General features: G+C 37.2%; 2 protein-coding genes across 6 annotated transcripts in view; one reads left to right on the plus strand and one right to left on the minus strand.

Moving 5' to 3' along the window:
- The first annotated feature begins 7392 nt into the window (after positions 1-7392).
- Positions 7393-12423, plus strand: LOC131149093 (non-specific phospholipase C2). Its single transcript, XM_058099175.1, has 2 exons — positions 7393-8547; positions 11503-12423. Exons 1-2 carry the CDS (start codon positions 7476-7478, stop codon positions 11766-11768), a joined length of 1338 nt encoding a protein of 445 aa, XP_057955158.1. The 5' UTR covers positions 7393-7475; the 3' UTR covers positions 11769-12423.
- Positions 12424-13443: 1020 nt separating this feature from the next.
- Positions 13444-16644, minus strand: part of LOC131149094 (hydroxyproline O-arabinosyltransferase PLENTY-like) — a 45674-nt gene continuing 42473 nt past the window's right edge. For all 5 annotated transcript variants that reach the window (XM_058099177.1, XM_058099176.1, XM_058099179.1 and 2 more), the window contains exon 9: positions 13444-13771. In XM_058099177.1, coding sequence (XP_057955160.1) covers positions 13697-13771 — 75 coding nt within the window. In that variant the 3' untranslated portion in view covers positions 13444-13696. The remainder of the gene's footprint in view (positions 13772-16644) is intronic.

Raw genomic sequence — 16644 nt, forward strand, 5'->3', positions numbered from 1 at the left:
TGATAACCTTGATGGATGGTTATGGAGAACCCTAATGATGGGTTGTGATATTGAGCATGGTACCATTGCTAGTGGTGTAGTGCAACCACACTGACTCTTGGAGTGTATGACGTGACAATCGACTGAGCTTTTTAGTAGAGTTGTTGTGCCCCCCCGAGTTCGGATTAGGGCTATAGGCTGGCTAGTCGTACTACAGACGCGAGATATGTGATATGATATTTTAATCTAACTGGATTGGCCAACCGCGGTTAGATCCAATTTTCGGGCTGCACAACATTGACCATGGGGGGAAGCATGGCATGGAAAGAAAGATCCTCAAGGTAGCCATGAGTTACAGACATGATGTTGGTACTAGATACCAAGGATACTCATGAGTTGGATAGTGAAATGGAAATGGAAAGTGAAAGAATAATAAAAATGGGCTAAAATGAGAAATGAAAGAAATAATGGAAAATGAGAAATAGAGAATGATAAAATTGAGAAATTGATCCGTGTGAATTAATAATATAAATAAGTGAGGCAAAGTGAAACTCTCCGCCTGAAGGCTTACTAAGTAAGGTGAGTGCTTTGATAGGTATCAGATGTGGCCATACCTGACTGCATAACGTATTAAGGCAGAGAGAAGTTACTCGTATGAGCGAGTAATCTTCCTTATTTTCAGGAACTTAGCGGGTAAATATGTTTTGAAAATGAATGAACTTGAGAAATGGTTTTAAAGTTTATAAAAGCTTGTGTTGTATATCTATATGATTATGAGAATGTGTATATCAGTGTATTTTCTCAGATGAAAAGATGATTTGGCAAGTAAAGTATGTTATAACTGAACTTATATTGTCACACACTGTAAAAAATTTATTCATTCTTACTGAGATGTGTCTCACCTAAATTATCTAAATTTTTTAGGGAACATGGATAGTCAAGGTGATAGAGTTCCGAGACCATAAGGAGTTGAGACCTTGATACATAGGGTGAGTTCTTGGGCTAGGGAGGTGTAATTCCCATAGGATTGTATTGTTTTTGAGTATGTGATGGCAATGTATACATATGCATGTTGATACTCTGGGTATAGTATTTTGATTGTTATGTATATACCGTCTTCCGCTGTTAGGTTGTATAAATGAAATGACTATTTACCTGATACCCAATGCCAGTCGGGTCATATAGGTGGTAACTGGGTTGTCGACGTAGCTGATTTGTGCATATTGTTGATGATGTGTGAATATTTATTATTGTTTGTATAAAAAAAAATTGGTATAAAAATCGAGTCATCACACAAACCTCGTAAAAAACTCGATCTCACTCTTAACCTTTACTCTTTAAATTTTCAGCATATATAAATTGTGTTTCTAAGTGCAGGTAGCTGAAAATTAAGATTGAGAAATCCTTTAATTTAAGAAAACATGTTGATTAATCTTTTGCGGAAACCTTAAAGAGCGCTGATTAATCGTTTGCGAAAATCTTGGTTAAAAAAAGTGCACCGATATTCATTCATATAGGGTTTTATTTAAAACTCTAAACTGAGTTTTTGCAAACACTAAATCAAGGAAGTGTTGCAACTCTTACAATTGGTTAAGTATTGTGTGTTTGAATGATTGGTTGATTGATTGATATTGTTAAAGGTATTTGGCTTGTATTTAGTGTGGATTGTGGTTGGTTTTGTTGAGAATTTCACTTGTGAGTTTGTCACACATTAAAAAAATTGAATGGATGATGGGTGCTTATATACATGGTTGGACCCAAGACCTAATAGGTTTAAGCTTTTGGGTCAAGTTGGTGTTCACCCATGTGTATCAAGCCCACTCATGGGCCCTAACAGGTTTATTTAAGTATTTAAAATCAAAACATTCTTATGTGTTTGTTAAGTATACAAAAGATTGTGAATTTGTAAAAAGACTTAAAAGAATTTTATAAACCCAATTCACCACCTCTCTTGGGACTACACCTTACCTTCCATGAAATATTCAGGTTATTACAAGTGGTATCAGAGAAATTTGAATGAAATTTTCTCAGATCGCCACATTTATGATCGCATAAATTGAAGAAAAAAGATTCATATAGCCGACCTCCACCTAACGGACTTAAGACTTGATTTTGTTGTTATTGTTGTTGTCATTTCAAAATCAGACTACGTATGTCCTATTCCATTGCCTCCAAAATGATTATATTAGAGCTTAAAGGATTCTTCAAGATCCATTCTAAAATATGCTAGTAGTTTGGAGATTTTATTGAGTTGATTATTGCATCATTATCCTAGGTGATACCATCTAACCAATAATAATAGGACAATAAAACTCTAACTTTCTCAAATTAAAGAGAACCAAACACAACAGTACAACTAGTCATTGAATTAATGGCGCCAACAAACATGATATCCAGCTAGTACTCAATATTTATTTTATTGATTTTTTTTTCTCTTAATTATCTTCATGTTATGGACTCCTTTTCTGGATAAAGATTAGAATTCTAATCTTATCCATGGCTACCGATGAGAGTGTGTTTATACCATCAACAAATAATTTTATATTACTAATGACGATGAGGTAAATCTGATATTACCTTCCTTTTATATCTCTATTTTTTAGAAGTTGAAAGATGTCATCACATTAAGGGTGCACTTCTATAACTTGAATTATAGAATAAAATCACTTAGAGTGGATCAATGGGCGGACAACTTTCATCTCTTCAAGTTAGGCGTTGCACCATAGTATTCAAAGTGACGCGATAATGGCTGGAGTCCTCGAGTTATAAAAAAAAAAAAAAATTATTTTATTTCGTAGAAACTCTGAAACATCGATATTTATAATGCAAATTAAAACAAATACACTTTAATTGGACATATTGTGCTAATTGTGCTTCTAGCTCGTTTTTATTTAGGTGTCAGAGAGTTCCATCTACACCCTTGTTAATTTTACTTTGGTTGGGTGTATCTAAGCCTTAGTCATATTATAAATATTTAAGATCATTAGAGTTAAGTAGTAATCAATCCTGCAAAATATTTTTTTAATGTCTTCTCGAATTGATTAAAATTTGAAATAAAAAAACAATCTTATACATTAAAGTACCAAAATATAGGCAGCTAGATATGATGCTCGTATGATTTTTTTTATTTTTATTATTTTTTATTATTAAGCAGTTTTAAAATAAATTAAGTAATTAATTTGTAATACTACTAGGATTAGGACATAAAGAACCTTCCTCCAATGAAAGGAAATTAAACAATTTTCATGTATGTCAATGTGGCCCATAGTTTTACATTCAAGATTTGAGTCAAAACGTTGATTTTACTCATTTATTTATTTTTTTAATGGGAACTTGTGTATTAATCATGCAATAAAAATAGTCGAGCTGAGTTAATTCAAGTAGTAAGAGCGACTTGCGATTCTGGTGGCCCCAAGGTCATGTGTTTGTTTCTCCCTTGAGAGGTTACCCCAATGAATTACCAAGAGTGTGTGAATGGGCGGACCACTTTTATCCTTCGGGTTTGGTGCCGTACCATTATATATTTAAAGTGGCACGATGATGGCTGGAGTCTCCGAGTCATAAAAAAAAATGCTCAAAATAAAATTTCTTAATTAAAAATTAAGAAATATATATATTCTAAGTCAATTTTACTTTAGATTGGGCAATTAGAAGCAAAAAACTAAAAATTGAAAACTAATAATCTGTTCGGTTATTGTTGAGAATTCCACTTGTGAGCTTGTCCCATATTAGAAAATTAGAGTGGATCATGGGTGCTTATATACATGGTTGCGTCTAAGACCCAATAAACTCAAGCTTTTGGGTCAAGTTGGTGTTCACCCATGTGTATTAAGCCCACTCAAAGGCTCCTCTAGTCCTAACAAGTGGTATCAGAGCCGACGGTTCGTAACTCTGGACGAATGACATCATAAAAGTCGAGACGTGAAGCTAATTCTCTTGACATGCTAACAGTTGGAGGACCAATTGTGTGACCGACGCCAATAAGGATCATCTAGCCCTGGGATGGATTCGAATAGGGTTAAGACGTGGGAGGTAGGATTGGTTCGGAGGCACGTGGAATGCAATTTGAGGCACGTAAGACACCAGTGGTAAGGCCCACTTGAGCAATTGTTGGGGAATTGGGCTTACTCCCATAAGGGAGATGGTTTCTGTTCAAGGGGTAGCGGTTGGAACTCACAAGTGAGGGGGAGATTGTTGAGAATTCCACTTGTGAGCTTGTCCTACATTGAAAAATTAGACTAGATCATGGGTGCTTATATACATAGTTGGGTCCAATACCCAATAGGCTTAAGCTTTTGGGTCAAGTTGGTGTTCACCCATGTGTATCAAGCCCACCCATAGGCTCCTCCAGTCCTAACAAGTGGTATCAGAGCTGTCACGCCCCGAACCCAATAATGGGACCCAAAGGTGAATTAGTAACCTAACCTATCCCTATATCATATAAAAACACCAATGATACAATAATGAATGAGAGTCTGACCCCGTGGGGTTCCCGTACACCCTATGCACATGTACATTCACATACATGACACATACACAACGGAAAATGTTCTTTCTGTACATACATTGTACCATACCAGAGTCTATACAAGAAGAGTTTAACTCCATAATACAAAACATATACCTAGGTGCTAGCCAAAACCCAAAATGACAACCCAATATAGTCCTAGTACTTACATAAGTACTTCATGCAGTACACCAACCACTACGCTTCTAACACAAGGACGCTAGTTCCAGTTACTCGAAGGACCTGAAAAATATGTACGTACGATAGGGGTGAGACACCTCTCAATAAGGCAGATCCAGGTTATATTGGTGTGTGACATATGAGTGTTATCATGACAAAAAACATACACAATTCAATACAGTTCTAGTATTTTCTCAAAATAGTTCCAGTGTAGTGCTCATCACACACACACACACACACACACACACACACACGATTAGGTAACCAAATGTTGTCACACCCTTCGGCCCGAAGCTGACCCGCATTACACTGCGTCCCCGGAACGTGGCATAGCCCCAGGCTTCCATGGCACCGTACTGGTACATCGGGTGGATCCACACCCTTCGGTGATCAGCCGGAAAGACAGTGTTGCACGTCCTCGGATATAGAGTCGGACACTCTTGCCAGCCACTTGCAGGTGATATTTCACACCCTCGGATATAGAGCCGAACACTCTTTCACAACTTGGAACAATTTGGAACCCCGTTCCTATATCTCATTTTAGAAAAATCACAACTCATGCATGTTCATATAACAATTCAATCCACACCCATTTGGTAATCTCAATATGATTTTCAAAATACAGTTTAAAACAAGTCAAGACACGACCATCTCCATAACACAATATATATCACAATATATCCACGATTTTCTAACGAAACCAGAGATGCAACCCAATGCCCCCTTTTCCCCAAAACTGTAACATGAAAATCCCATAATTTTACCCGTTAGATTTTCCCAAATAAGTAATCAAAACATACACTGGACCATAAACTACAGTTCTACCGAATTCGATTTTGAAAATAATCGATATAAACAGAATCCCCTTACCTTTCCCCAAAAATTCAAACCCGAACTCTACGACTCCTAAACCACGAACTGAGTTCCCAAAACCTATAAATCGCAGTACAAAACATACTTACAATCTCATTCCCTATAGAACTACCAAAACGAAAATGAAAACCGAGCCTTATCTTGATTTTGGGTCAAAACCCAAAAATGCTCGAAACGAAGATCTATTCCATAAATCTCAAAGAAAATCCTTCCCTGATCCTTGTAGTAACGTCGGATTGTCAATTCCAGCAACGTATGACGAAGAAATCTAGAGAGAGAGAGAAAGAGAGAGAGTTTCGAGTTCTTGGAGAGAGAGAGAGAGAGAGAACAATTGATATCTTAGTTTCTAAGCAACCAAAAGGATATTTATAGCACCTTTGACTCGCCCAATCTCGTCGACAAGGCGGCGTCTTCGCCGAAGAGTCAACAAAGGCAGTTCATCGACGAAGCGGTGGTCTCATCGACGAGCTTGAGATTTCCGGATTTCTCGAAACCTCTCGGCTTCTCCTTGTCAACGAGCACTTGCATTTTTTCGCCAAACAGCAGAAGGGTCTTCGTCGACGAAGCCTGACGAACTCAGGCTTCGTCAACGAAGCTTGCTCAATTTACTGTTTTGCTCTTTTCTTACTTATTTATTCCAGATCTCACGGATCGAGTTCTTACAAGAGCGGATGGTTCATAACTTTGGGCGAGCGACATCATAAAAGTCGAGACGTGAAGCTAATTCTCCTGATGTGTTAACAGTTGGAGGACCAAGTGTGTGACCGAGGCCAATAAGGATCATTTAGCCCTGGGATGGATTCGAATATGGTCAAGACGTGGAAGGTAGGATTGGTTCGAAATCACGTGGAATGCAATCTGAGGCACCTAAGGCGCCAATGGTAAGGCTCACTTGAGCAATTGTTGGGAAATTGAGCTTACTCCCATAAGGGAGATGGTTTTCGTTCAAGGGGGAGCGGTTGGAACTCACAAGTGAGGGGGAGATTGTTGAAAATTCCACTTGTGAGCTTGTCCCACATTGGAAAATTAGAGTGGATCATGGGTGCTTATATACATGGTTGGGTTCAAGACCCAATAGACTTAAGTTTTTAGGTCAAGTTGATATTCACCCATGTGTATCAAACCCACCCATAGGTTCCTCTAGTCCTAATAATTATTATTCATAAAGTTAATATAAACTAAAAATTTGATTAAACAAAATATTATTTTTGATTTTAAATCAAATAATAATTACAAATATAATGAACATAATAAAAGTATAGAGTAATATAAATTAAAAATATCATAATAAAAAAATTATAATTATTTGCTTAATTATTGTATTTTAACAAGAACAATCTTATGATACTTGAGTATTAGTATAAATTAAAAATATCATAGTGAAAATATTTTGTAAATATATTTTATTCTAATTATATAATAAAATTTATACACTCACTTTATCTTAATTTTATTTAAAAACTATAAATAAAATAAATAATTCAATCTAAAAAAAATTTAATTCTGATTACTAAAATGTTCTAATAATAAATTGTCAAAATAATTATTTTAATTTTTATAAATAATTTAAAAACATTTTTATAATTATTTTTTTACTATAAAAAAATAAAAAACAAAAAATAAAAAACATAAACAATACCAAGCCCCAGCCAAACCAAATTTCTTAATACATGAGACATCCAAAGCGTCCAATAATTCAAGCGTAAAGTCGAAGGAAAGGACGCCCCACAGATCGTTCCTTCCTCCCAGTTGCAGTTGCAGCCAAAAGATCAAGTACTATATCAGACACGTGATTTTCTTAACAATCCTCCACGCGTCCCCCACTATTTAAACCACTGCCGCATCGGAAAAAAAAAAAAAAAAAACAGTTCACTTCACGAGCTCCATAACCAAATCGCAACCTCACCACCACCTTCTCTCTCTCTCTCTCTCTTCCATGGCCAGACCTTCACTGTTCTTCCTCTTCACGCTCATTATTCTCCATCATGCATCCTCTTCTTCGAGCCCAATCAAAACAGTGGTGGTTCTGGTCATGGAGAACCGCTCCTTCGATCACATGCTCGGCTGGATGAAACAGCTCAACCCCGAAATCAACGGCGTCGACGGCACCCAGTCTAATCCGATTTCTGCCGCGGTCGGCGGCGGCGGCTCCCCTCGGATCTTCTTCAAGGACCAGGCTCACTTCGTGGACCCAGACCCGGGCCACTCCTTCCAGGCGATCCGCGAGCAGATCTTCGGATCCAACGACACCTCCGCCGACCCTCCGCCCATGGACGGCTTCGTCCAGCAAGCCTGCTCCATCAACTGCTCCTCCATGCCTCAAGCCGTCATGAACGGCTTCGACCCTGACAAGATCCCGGTCTACAAGTCTCTCGTCTCCGAGTTTGCCGTCTTCGACCGGTGGTTCGCGTCGGTCCCTGCGTCGACCCAGCCGAACCGGCTCTTCGTCCACTCCGGAACCTCCGCCGGCGCCACCAGCAACATCCCGAAGCTCCTCATCAAGGGATACCCCCAAAAGACCATCTTCGAAGTCCTGGACGACGCCGGAATCTCGTTCGGAATATACTACCAGAACATTCCGGCGACGCTGTTCTACCGGAATTTGAGGAAGCTGAAGTACGTGACCAAGTTCCGGTCATACGACTTGGTTTTTAAGAATCACGCGAGGAAGGGGAAGCTTCCGAATTATGTTGTGGTGGAGCAGCGGTACATGGACAGCAAGTTGGAGCCTGCGAACGACGATCATCCGTCGCACGATGTGGGCCAAGGGCAGAGGTTCGTGAAGGAGGTGTACGAGACACTGAGGGCGAGCCCGCAGTGGAACGAAACCCTGTTCCTGATCACGTACGACGAGCACGGCGGGTTCTTCGATCACGTGCCAACTCCGGTTCACAATGTGCCCAGCCCGGACGGGATAGTAGGGCCCGAACCGTTTCTCTTTCAGTTCAACCGGCTGGGAGTTCGGGTCCCCACCATTGTCATCTCTCCTTGGATTGCAAAGGGAACCGGTAAGTGTAGTGACGAAATTTCTTCTAAATACTTAAAAGAGTTCATATCATTAGATTATTTAATTTATTTATTTTTTTAAAAAATTAAAAATCAACAATTGAAAAATAATAATTTTAATGTGTCTTTATCTTTTTCAAAATTTAAGCCCGAAATCATGCAAAAATTTTAAACTTTTACCTTCGAAAATGGATCTAGATGGTTGCAAACTTTTTGAGTAAAATATTTTTGTGATTCGTAATAAAATTTATATATGTTTTAAAAAGCTTATAATATATTATTATAATTGACTTTACAAATGTTAAAGTATGAATATTTGAAATTATTCATGAAATGTAAATACTCACATTCTGATTAAAATATAAAATATAAATATTAAGTATGACTTACCATGTTAGTGTGTTTAGATATAAGGATATGATAAATGTTAAGAACATATAATATGATATAACGTGAATATTCTTGTCAAAATTCTACCAAATATTAATTTTAATATCTATATAAAAATTAAGTACATATATAAGTCACAAGTATGAATAAGTTTATCCTATGTTTCTTCTAATTCAAATTTTATAATTTATCATCTCAAACATTATCTTATATAATTTATGAAAAATTTAAACATAATTTATCTTTTTTAAAATGGTTTGAAATTTTAAAAACAAAAAAAAAAGAATTTCTTTCACGATATAATTAATAGGTCATTTAAAAAAAATATATATATATATATATATATATATTCTTTCATAATTAATTAGATTTGGAAACTTTTATGTTAATAGGTTTAAGTTGAAGCCTAATTTATATTAGTGGAAAGGGAAAAGGGTAGTGTGAAATGACACCCACATTACCCATATATAATGCCCATACCACAAAATCCCTTTCTGTCGGCATGCTTGTGTGACCCATCATACATACATCCCAATCCATTCTAGCTCTCCGTTGCTTCTGGCTGTCTCCCTCTTCCTTTTTGCCTTTTTCTAATTCCAGTGCGCTGTGTAAGAAAGCAAGTTGCAAGTTGCACGTCTGTTTAATTCCTATCTCAACACGATCATTCATTGCTGACATGGGAGGATGGCCCCTCACCTTTTTCAAACACTGCTTTCATAAAAGATGATAATAGATCCATATGCTTTTTAATGTCACAAAATTTAAGGCAAAGCTGTTCAACAATATATATCTTTTTATTTTGTATTTTTTGGCAAGAGTATGTGGTAGTAAATGCCTGCAACAAACAATAAATTTGAGAATTAATGGGAGAAAAAGCAAATGGGGTTGTGGGCATTGATTATTATATTAATTAATACAACAACAACAACAAAGCTAAGCCTTGGTCCCGCTAGGTGGAGTGGGCTATATAAATCTTTTTTCGCCAATTTATACGATCATGGACCATTTCTTTTGATAGATTCAATGATATTGAATTCTTACTCATTATCTCTTCCCACATTATTTTAGGTTTACCCATACCCCTTCTACTATCCCACACAATAACTAAGTCACTCTTCCTCACAGGTACACTATGTGGCCTACGTTGCAAGTGTCCATACCATCTGAGTCGTCATTCCTTTATCTTATCTTCTATAAAAGTTACACCTAACTTACCACGAATATGTTCATTCCATAATTTATCTTTCAATGTTATACCACTTATCCATCTAAACATTCTCAACTCGATAACTTTTACTTTATGGATATTATGTTTTTTCGATGCCCAACATTCCGATCCATATAATATAACTGGTCTTATAGCGCTGTCTTATAAAACTTATCTTTCAATTTTAAGGGTATTCTACGATCACAGAGCACGCTGGAAGTATTTCTTTATTTTACCCAACCTGCTTTAACTCTATGCATTACATCATTTTCGATTTCTCCTTTAACTTGCATAATAGATCCAAGGTATTGAAATTTACAAGTGTTATTTATTTCGTAATCAAGTTTAACTTTGTCTTCAATATTCTGCCTATCATTACTAAAATTACATTTCATATATTTTGTCTTATTTCTACTTATCATAAAGCCTCTAGATTCCAAAGTTTCCATAATTCTAACTCAACCTCTACTCTGTCCCTACTTTCGTTAAGTAATACAATATTATCTGCAAACAACATAAACCATGAGACTTCCTTTTGAATACTTTTAGTCAATTGATCCATCACTAAAGTAAAAAGAGAAGAACTCAAAGCAGATTGGAAATTCTCTAGTTTATCGATCTATAGTCCTTGCACTAGTCATTACTCCATCGTATAAATTTTTAATGACATCGATATACCTACTATAGGCACCTTTTTTTTTCTTTCTAAAACTCACCATAAAACTTCCTTAGGTATCATATTATATGCTTTCTCAAGGTCAATAAATATCATATGCGAGTCCCTCTTCTTTTTCCTAAACTTTTCCATTAATTTTCTTAAAAGATAAATATCTTTTGTGGCAAATCTCCTAGGTATAAAACCAAATTGATTTTCTAAGACATTCGTTTCTAACTTTAATCTTTGTTCAACTATCCTTTCCCATAGTTTCATAAGTTTAATTCCACGATTGTTATTACAATTTTGAATATCTCCTTTATTTTTGTTTATAGGTATTAAAGTTGTTTTCCTCCATTCATCTGTCATTTTCTTATTTTTACAATTGTATTAAATAAATTAGTTAACCATATAATTCCGCTATCACTTAAGCATTTCCAAACTTCAATTGGGATGTTATCTGATCTCATAACTTTTCCATTTTTCATCTTTTTAAATACAAACTTAACTTCGTTAACTCTAATTTTGTGTATAAATATCATATTTTTAGTCTTTTTCTCATTTAACAATTCTAAATTTAAGCCTTCTATTTGATTTTCATTAAACTTACTAAAGTAAATTTCGCCATCTTTCTTTAATGTCTACATTTTTATTATATTAATTAATGAATGGGAAAAATGATGAATATCAATTAATAATTTGCAGTTGTGCACGGGCCAAACGGATCGCCGACCTCGTCTTCGGAATACGAGCACTCCTCCATTCCGGCAACTGTGAGGAAGATATTTAACCTCACTTCTCCATTTCTCACCAAGAGGGAGGCATGGGCCGGCACCTTCGAATCCATTCTCCACACTCGCTCTCAACCCCGAACTGATTGCCCACGTAAATTACTTAATTGCTTATCATATTTATCCGTATGTCTGATGAATATTGATGATGAGGCGAGGCACGGTGTGCATGTGTTTTAATCAACAGAGAAGCTGCCGTGGCCGGTGAAGATAAGGGAAGGGGAGGCGCAGGAGGAGGCGGAGATCAGTGAGTTTCAGCAGGAGCTGGTGCAGCTGGCGGCGGTGCTGAAAGGTGACAATGTGCTGACCACCTTCCCTGAGAAGATAGGGAAGGGGATGAAGGTGAGGGAAGCCAAGAAGTACATGGAGGGGGCGGTGAGAAGGTTCTTCGCGGCGGGGCGGCTGGCGTTGAGAATGGGGGTGGACCCTGAGCACATCGTGCAGATGAGGCCCTCGCTCACCTCCAGATCTTCCAACATTAATACTGATACCCATCACCATCCCTGACCTGCAAGAATTATACAGTATGCATGCATGCAGGGGTGTACGGACGCGCGCGCCCGTGTGATCTGTGTGTGTTCCATCATTAATTAATTGGCTCAGTAAACTGATCATAGTTGACCGAAATGTTCAATAAGGATATACAGGTTCCCTTGAGGGATCTTACGCACATATATAACAGGAGGAGAAAAGAAAGTTACACATATAAAAAAAGGAAACTGTTTGTGGAAGTCAAGTTCAAGATTAATCTCTAGCTAGGTTTGTAATATTGTATTATGCATAATGTTGTAATTGTCTACATTAAAGCATATTTAATGAATTAATAATTTCATCAGCTACCTAGCTAGCTGGCCCTGCGGAGGGGAATGCAATTTCAATTTATAACCAGACAATTAATTAACACCTATAGTAAGAAGTAGAAATCATAATTAACAACTAAAATAAGAAACATGTATATATACACACACATACACATACTTGTAATTGTATTTGAAGTGATTAATTCAATTTGGGAAATGGACCAACAATTTGAGAAATGGACTAAATGGTAGTTCGCCCATCGATCAGCATGATCAGTTATGAAGCAGCAGCAGCGAATCCTTTCAAGTTGCAAGGCTCAGTTTATGCTCTCGCTATAGTAGAACAAAGCATTCTCATTTACTTGCGTACTTGCACTTAATTGCCAGTCAATCCAATGGAATTGAAGACAATTGTGGAATGAAGCTTCCTCATATTGATTTTAGGCATTATTTTGCATGTTCTCACCAAATCAATATGCCAGCTGCTATGATGATGATGATGATGATGATTATTATTATTATAGACATTGTTTCACAATGACTAACATTTCCTAGATAATATTTAATTGGTTCTTTCGTCAGTTATCACTTAGGCCAGTTATATTAAATTTGTAAAATGTCTATTAATTTTTAGAGATTAAAAAAAAGAAGCAAAGTGTTGTTATAATAAAGTAAATAATAATGCAAAATTTTTAATTCATCCATAACCTGAAAAATAAAAATAGATAGAGGGCAATTACTTTCAAATTTTACCTTGATAATTCTATTATTATCATATTTTTGCATATTAATTTTGCTTTATCACAACTCTTTTCTGTTTATCCAATCCATATTATGACCATTCTTTCTTAAGAGTAGTCAGTCTGCCAGGGCTGTGGAGCACATGAGTTCATAAACAAGCAGTCGAGCACTAGCTAGCAGTACTAATGGTAACTGAACTCATTTGGCCCTGATATATAGCTAGTTAATTGTTGCGTGTTTGGATTGCTTCATACGTTTCATTCCAATCACACAATATTACTCTTTCCAGTTCCCAGTGTGCAGCTTCATTAACATTGAGCAAGCAAAAAATTCAACTATATATTTAAAAATGTAGTCTATACGTTTACAAAAGAATTTACAGTCTCGCGGTTTGATTTCGGACAGACAGAAACAAACACAAAAAAAGAAGATATTTTATGACTGGCCAAGTGAAGGCACTGCATTTCTCATTTGAACTATGCTAATGTTACCCGTGCTTGATATTCGTGGATCTTCCCTGGAAGCCACTGGGATCAATGATCAAAATAGAGATTCACAAGGTGGTCATCATGCCACTACTTGCTCGGTGTCCCATCCTGGAATATTAGCAGAAGCCTCATTCACCATCTTTACAAGTCGTACCTGCCAACATGTATCCGTTAAGACATGAACCACGATCTATGTTTCATATAGTGACCGCCAGGCATAGTCACTAATCACCAAAAGAGATGACCCTATAAAGAGATATGACCATAATCATGCCTGATATCATTCGTTAAGCACATATTCAGACATTGAGTAGGAAGCTCAGTAGATCTCCTTGGGTTGGAAAATGACCAACTAGGATCAACAATTTGACATGGCAGAAACTAACAGTATTCAGCAAATGAGAAACCACAGCTCAGAAACAATATTAAGTACTTAACAGTTGTTTCTTACCATGGTGATGACATCATGAGAAGGAAAAGAACATGAAAACTAATTGGAAAGAATCCTATATTTGTAGTTTTACTCATCCTTGAACTTCTTGTTAATTCTGCAGTCAATACTGCAATGATTTTTTTCCTCTGCATAAATTTTTACATTGAAAAAATACATTTAAATAGAAATATTCCAATCCTATTTTGGAAATACAGATATCACAGCAATTAGGATTTACATATACAGCTATCTTTCCTGAATTAATCTCTCACAGCTCACGTCAACACTCCCCCTCAAGTTGATGCATACAAGTTTCTAATGCACAACTTGTTAAGTGAGTTGTGAAACTCTATGCTTGATATCGCCTTTGTGAGTATGTCTGCTAGTTGGTCTTTGGACTTCACAAATGAAAATCGAATTATTTTTGCTTCCAGGTTTTCCTTGATAAAATGTCGATCCACTTCCACATGTTTTGTACGGTCATGTTGGACTGGATCGTGAGATATTGCAATAGCAGCTTTGTTGTCACAAAAGAGATCCATTTCTGAAGTAGAGGTGAAGACTAGTTCAGTAAGTAGTCTCTTGATCCAGAATAGTTCACAAAGCCCTTTTTCCGTTCCACGGAATTCTGCTTCAGCACTGGAAAGTGCTACCACCTTCTGCTTCTTGCTTCTCCATGTAACAAGATTCCCATCAACAAACATAAAAACCAGAAGTAGATCTTCTATCTGAGATATTTCCAACCCAGTCTGCATTTGTATGACCATTAATTCTTAAATGACTATTCTTTGAAAACATTAGTTCCTTCCTAGGCAAGGACTTCAAGTATCTCAGTATTCGGGTTACAACATCCATATAATCTTCACTAGGATTATGCATGAATTGGCTAACTACTCATACAACATATGCAATGTCTGGACAAGTATGTGAGAGGTATATGAGTTTGCTAACTAACCTTTGGTACCTCCCTTTATCCGTTGGTACTTGATCTAAGTATTCTCCAAGTCTGTGGTTTTGAACAATTGGGGTATCCACTGGTTTGCACTCCAACATTCCTACCTCAGTTAATACATCCAACACATACTTCTTTTGGGAAAGGAATATTCCTTGTCTGGACCTGGCCATTTCAATTCCTAGAAAGTACTTGAGTCCTCCCAAGTTCTTCATCTCAAATTCAGTGGCCAACTCCTTTTGTAATCTGGATATTTCTTCTTTATCATCTCCTGTGATAATCATGTCATCCACATATACTATTAACACGGTTACCTTGCCCAATTTGTGCTTCAGGAACAGTATATGGTCTAAGTTGCTTTGCTTGAATCTGTATTTCCTCATTGCCAGACTAAACCGCCCAAACCACGCCCAAAGCAATTGTTTCAATCCATATAGTACTCGTTGCAATTTGCACACGACCTTGGTTTTAGTGGATGCCGTGTAGCCCGGAGGAAGGTCCATGCAATACACTTCTTCTTCAAGATTGCTGTGTAGAAAGGCATTTTTTACATCAAATTGATGTAATGGCAAGTCAAGGTTAACTGCAAGAGATAACAATATCCTTACAATGCTTAGTTTCGCAATTGGTGAAAAAGTCTCTTGGTAGTCAATCCCATATGTCTGTGTATAGCCTTTTGCTACCAGTTTTGCTTTGTACTTTTCGACTGATCCATCTGCCTTGTGTTTGATGGAAAATACCCATTTGCATCCTACAACTTTCTTCCCTTCAGGTAAAGGAATTATGGTCCATGTGTTATTCTTTAGTAGTGCCTCCATTTCTTCCTTTATTGCCCGAGTCCATTTTGGATCAGACAAGACTTCCTGAATTCCAGTTGGAACTTGACTTGAGGAAAGTACATGCACAAATGTTCTGAGGGGTTCAGATAATCTCCTAGTAGACACGTAGTTGGCAATTGGATACTGTGATTTTCACTCTTCAATATCAAGAGAGTATCTATTTAGTAGCTTGCCACGATTTTCCCTGAAAGGTAATGTATACCTAGCAGGAGTATTCAAGTCACTTGTATTTGAAGGCGTGTCTAGAGTTCTTACCTCAGGGATATTCTCAGGAGATGGGTCTGCAGGTACTGGGGAAGGGGGGAGCTTGATTCAGTTTCTCAAGGTGTATTATTTCCTGAAGATGTATTATGCTTTATAGGCCCATCCGGCCCTGTAAGCTCAACCGACCTTGGGCTTGGTGCTTCATCTGTGGGCTCAACCGGCCATGGACTTGGTGTTTCATCCACCACTGTTTCATTGTTTGGCCAGTTAAAGTGCAACCAATTTTGCTTTTCATCTCCTATCTCCCCCTGAAGAGAAGAATTGGGGGCTGGCAAAAAAGTGTAGGACTCCAAGAAGGTGACATCCATAGTCACATAAATACGATCAGTAAAGGGATCATAGCACCGATCGCCCTTTTGGTGCACAACATAGTCCAAGAAAAGACAACGGAGAGCACACGAATCCAGTTTGATTCGTTGATTTTTGTGAAGATGCACATAAGCCACACACCTAAATACTCGAGGAGGAAGCATTAGGGTTGTGGGTAGGGAGACATGGGATGCCAGAACCTGAAGCAGAGTCTTAAAATTTAAGACTTT

The sequence above is a fragment of the Malania oleifera genome, chromosome 2 (assembly GCF_029873635.1).
Source record: "Malania oleifera isolate guangnan ecotype guangnan chromosome 2, ASM2987363v1, whole genome shotgun sequence".
NCBI lineage: Eukaryota > Viridiplantae > Streptophyta > Magnoliopsida > Santalales > Ximeniaceae > Malania > Malania oleifera.

What these genes read in the sequence shown, in the direction of transcription:
- LOC131149093 (XM_058099175.1), top strand. Translation starts at nt 7,476, where the DNA reads ATGGCCAGACCTTCACTGTTCTTCCTCTTCACGCTCATTATTCTCCAT. An exon ending in TTGGATTGCAAAGGGAACCG is followed by an intron (nt 8,548 to 11,502) that starts GTAAGTGTAGTG and finishes AATAATTTGCAG; the next exon opens with TTGTGCACGGGCCAAACGGA.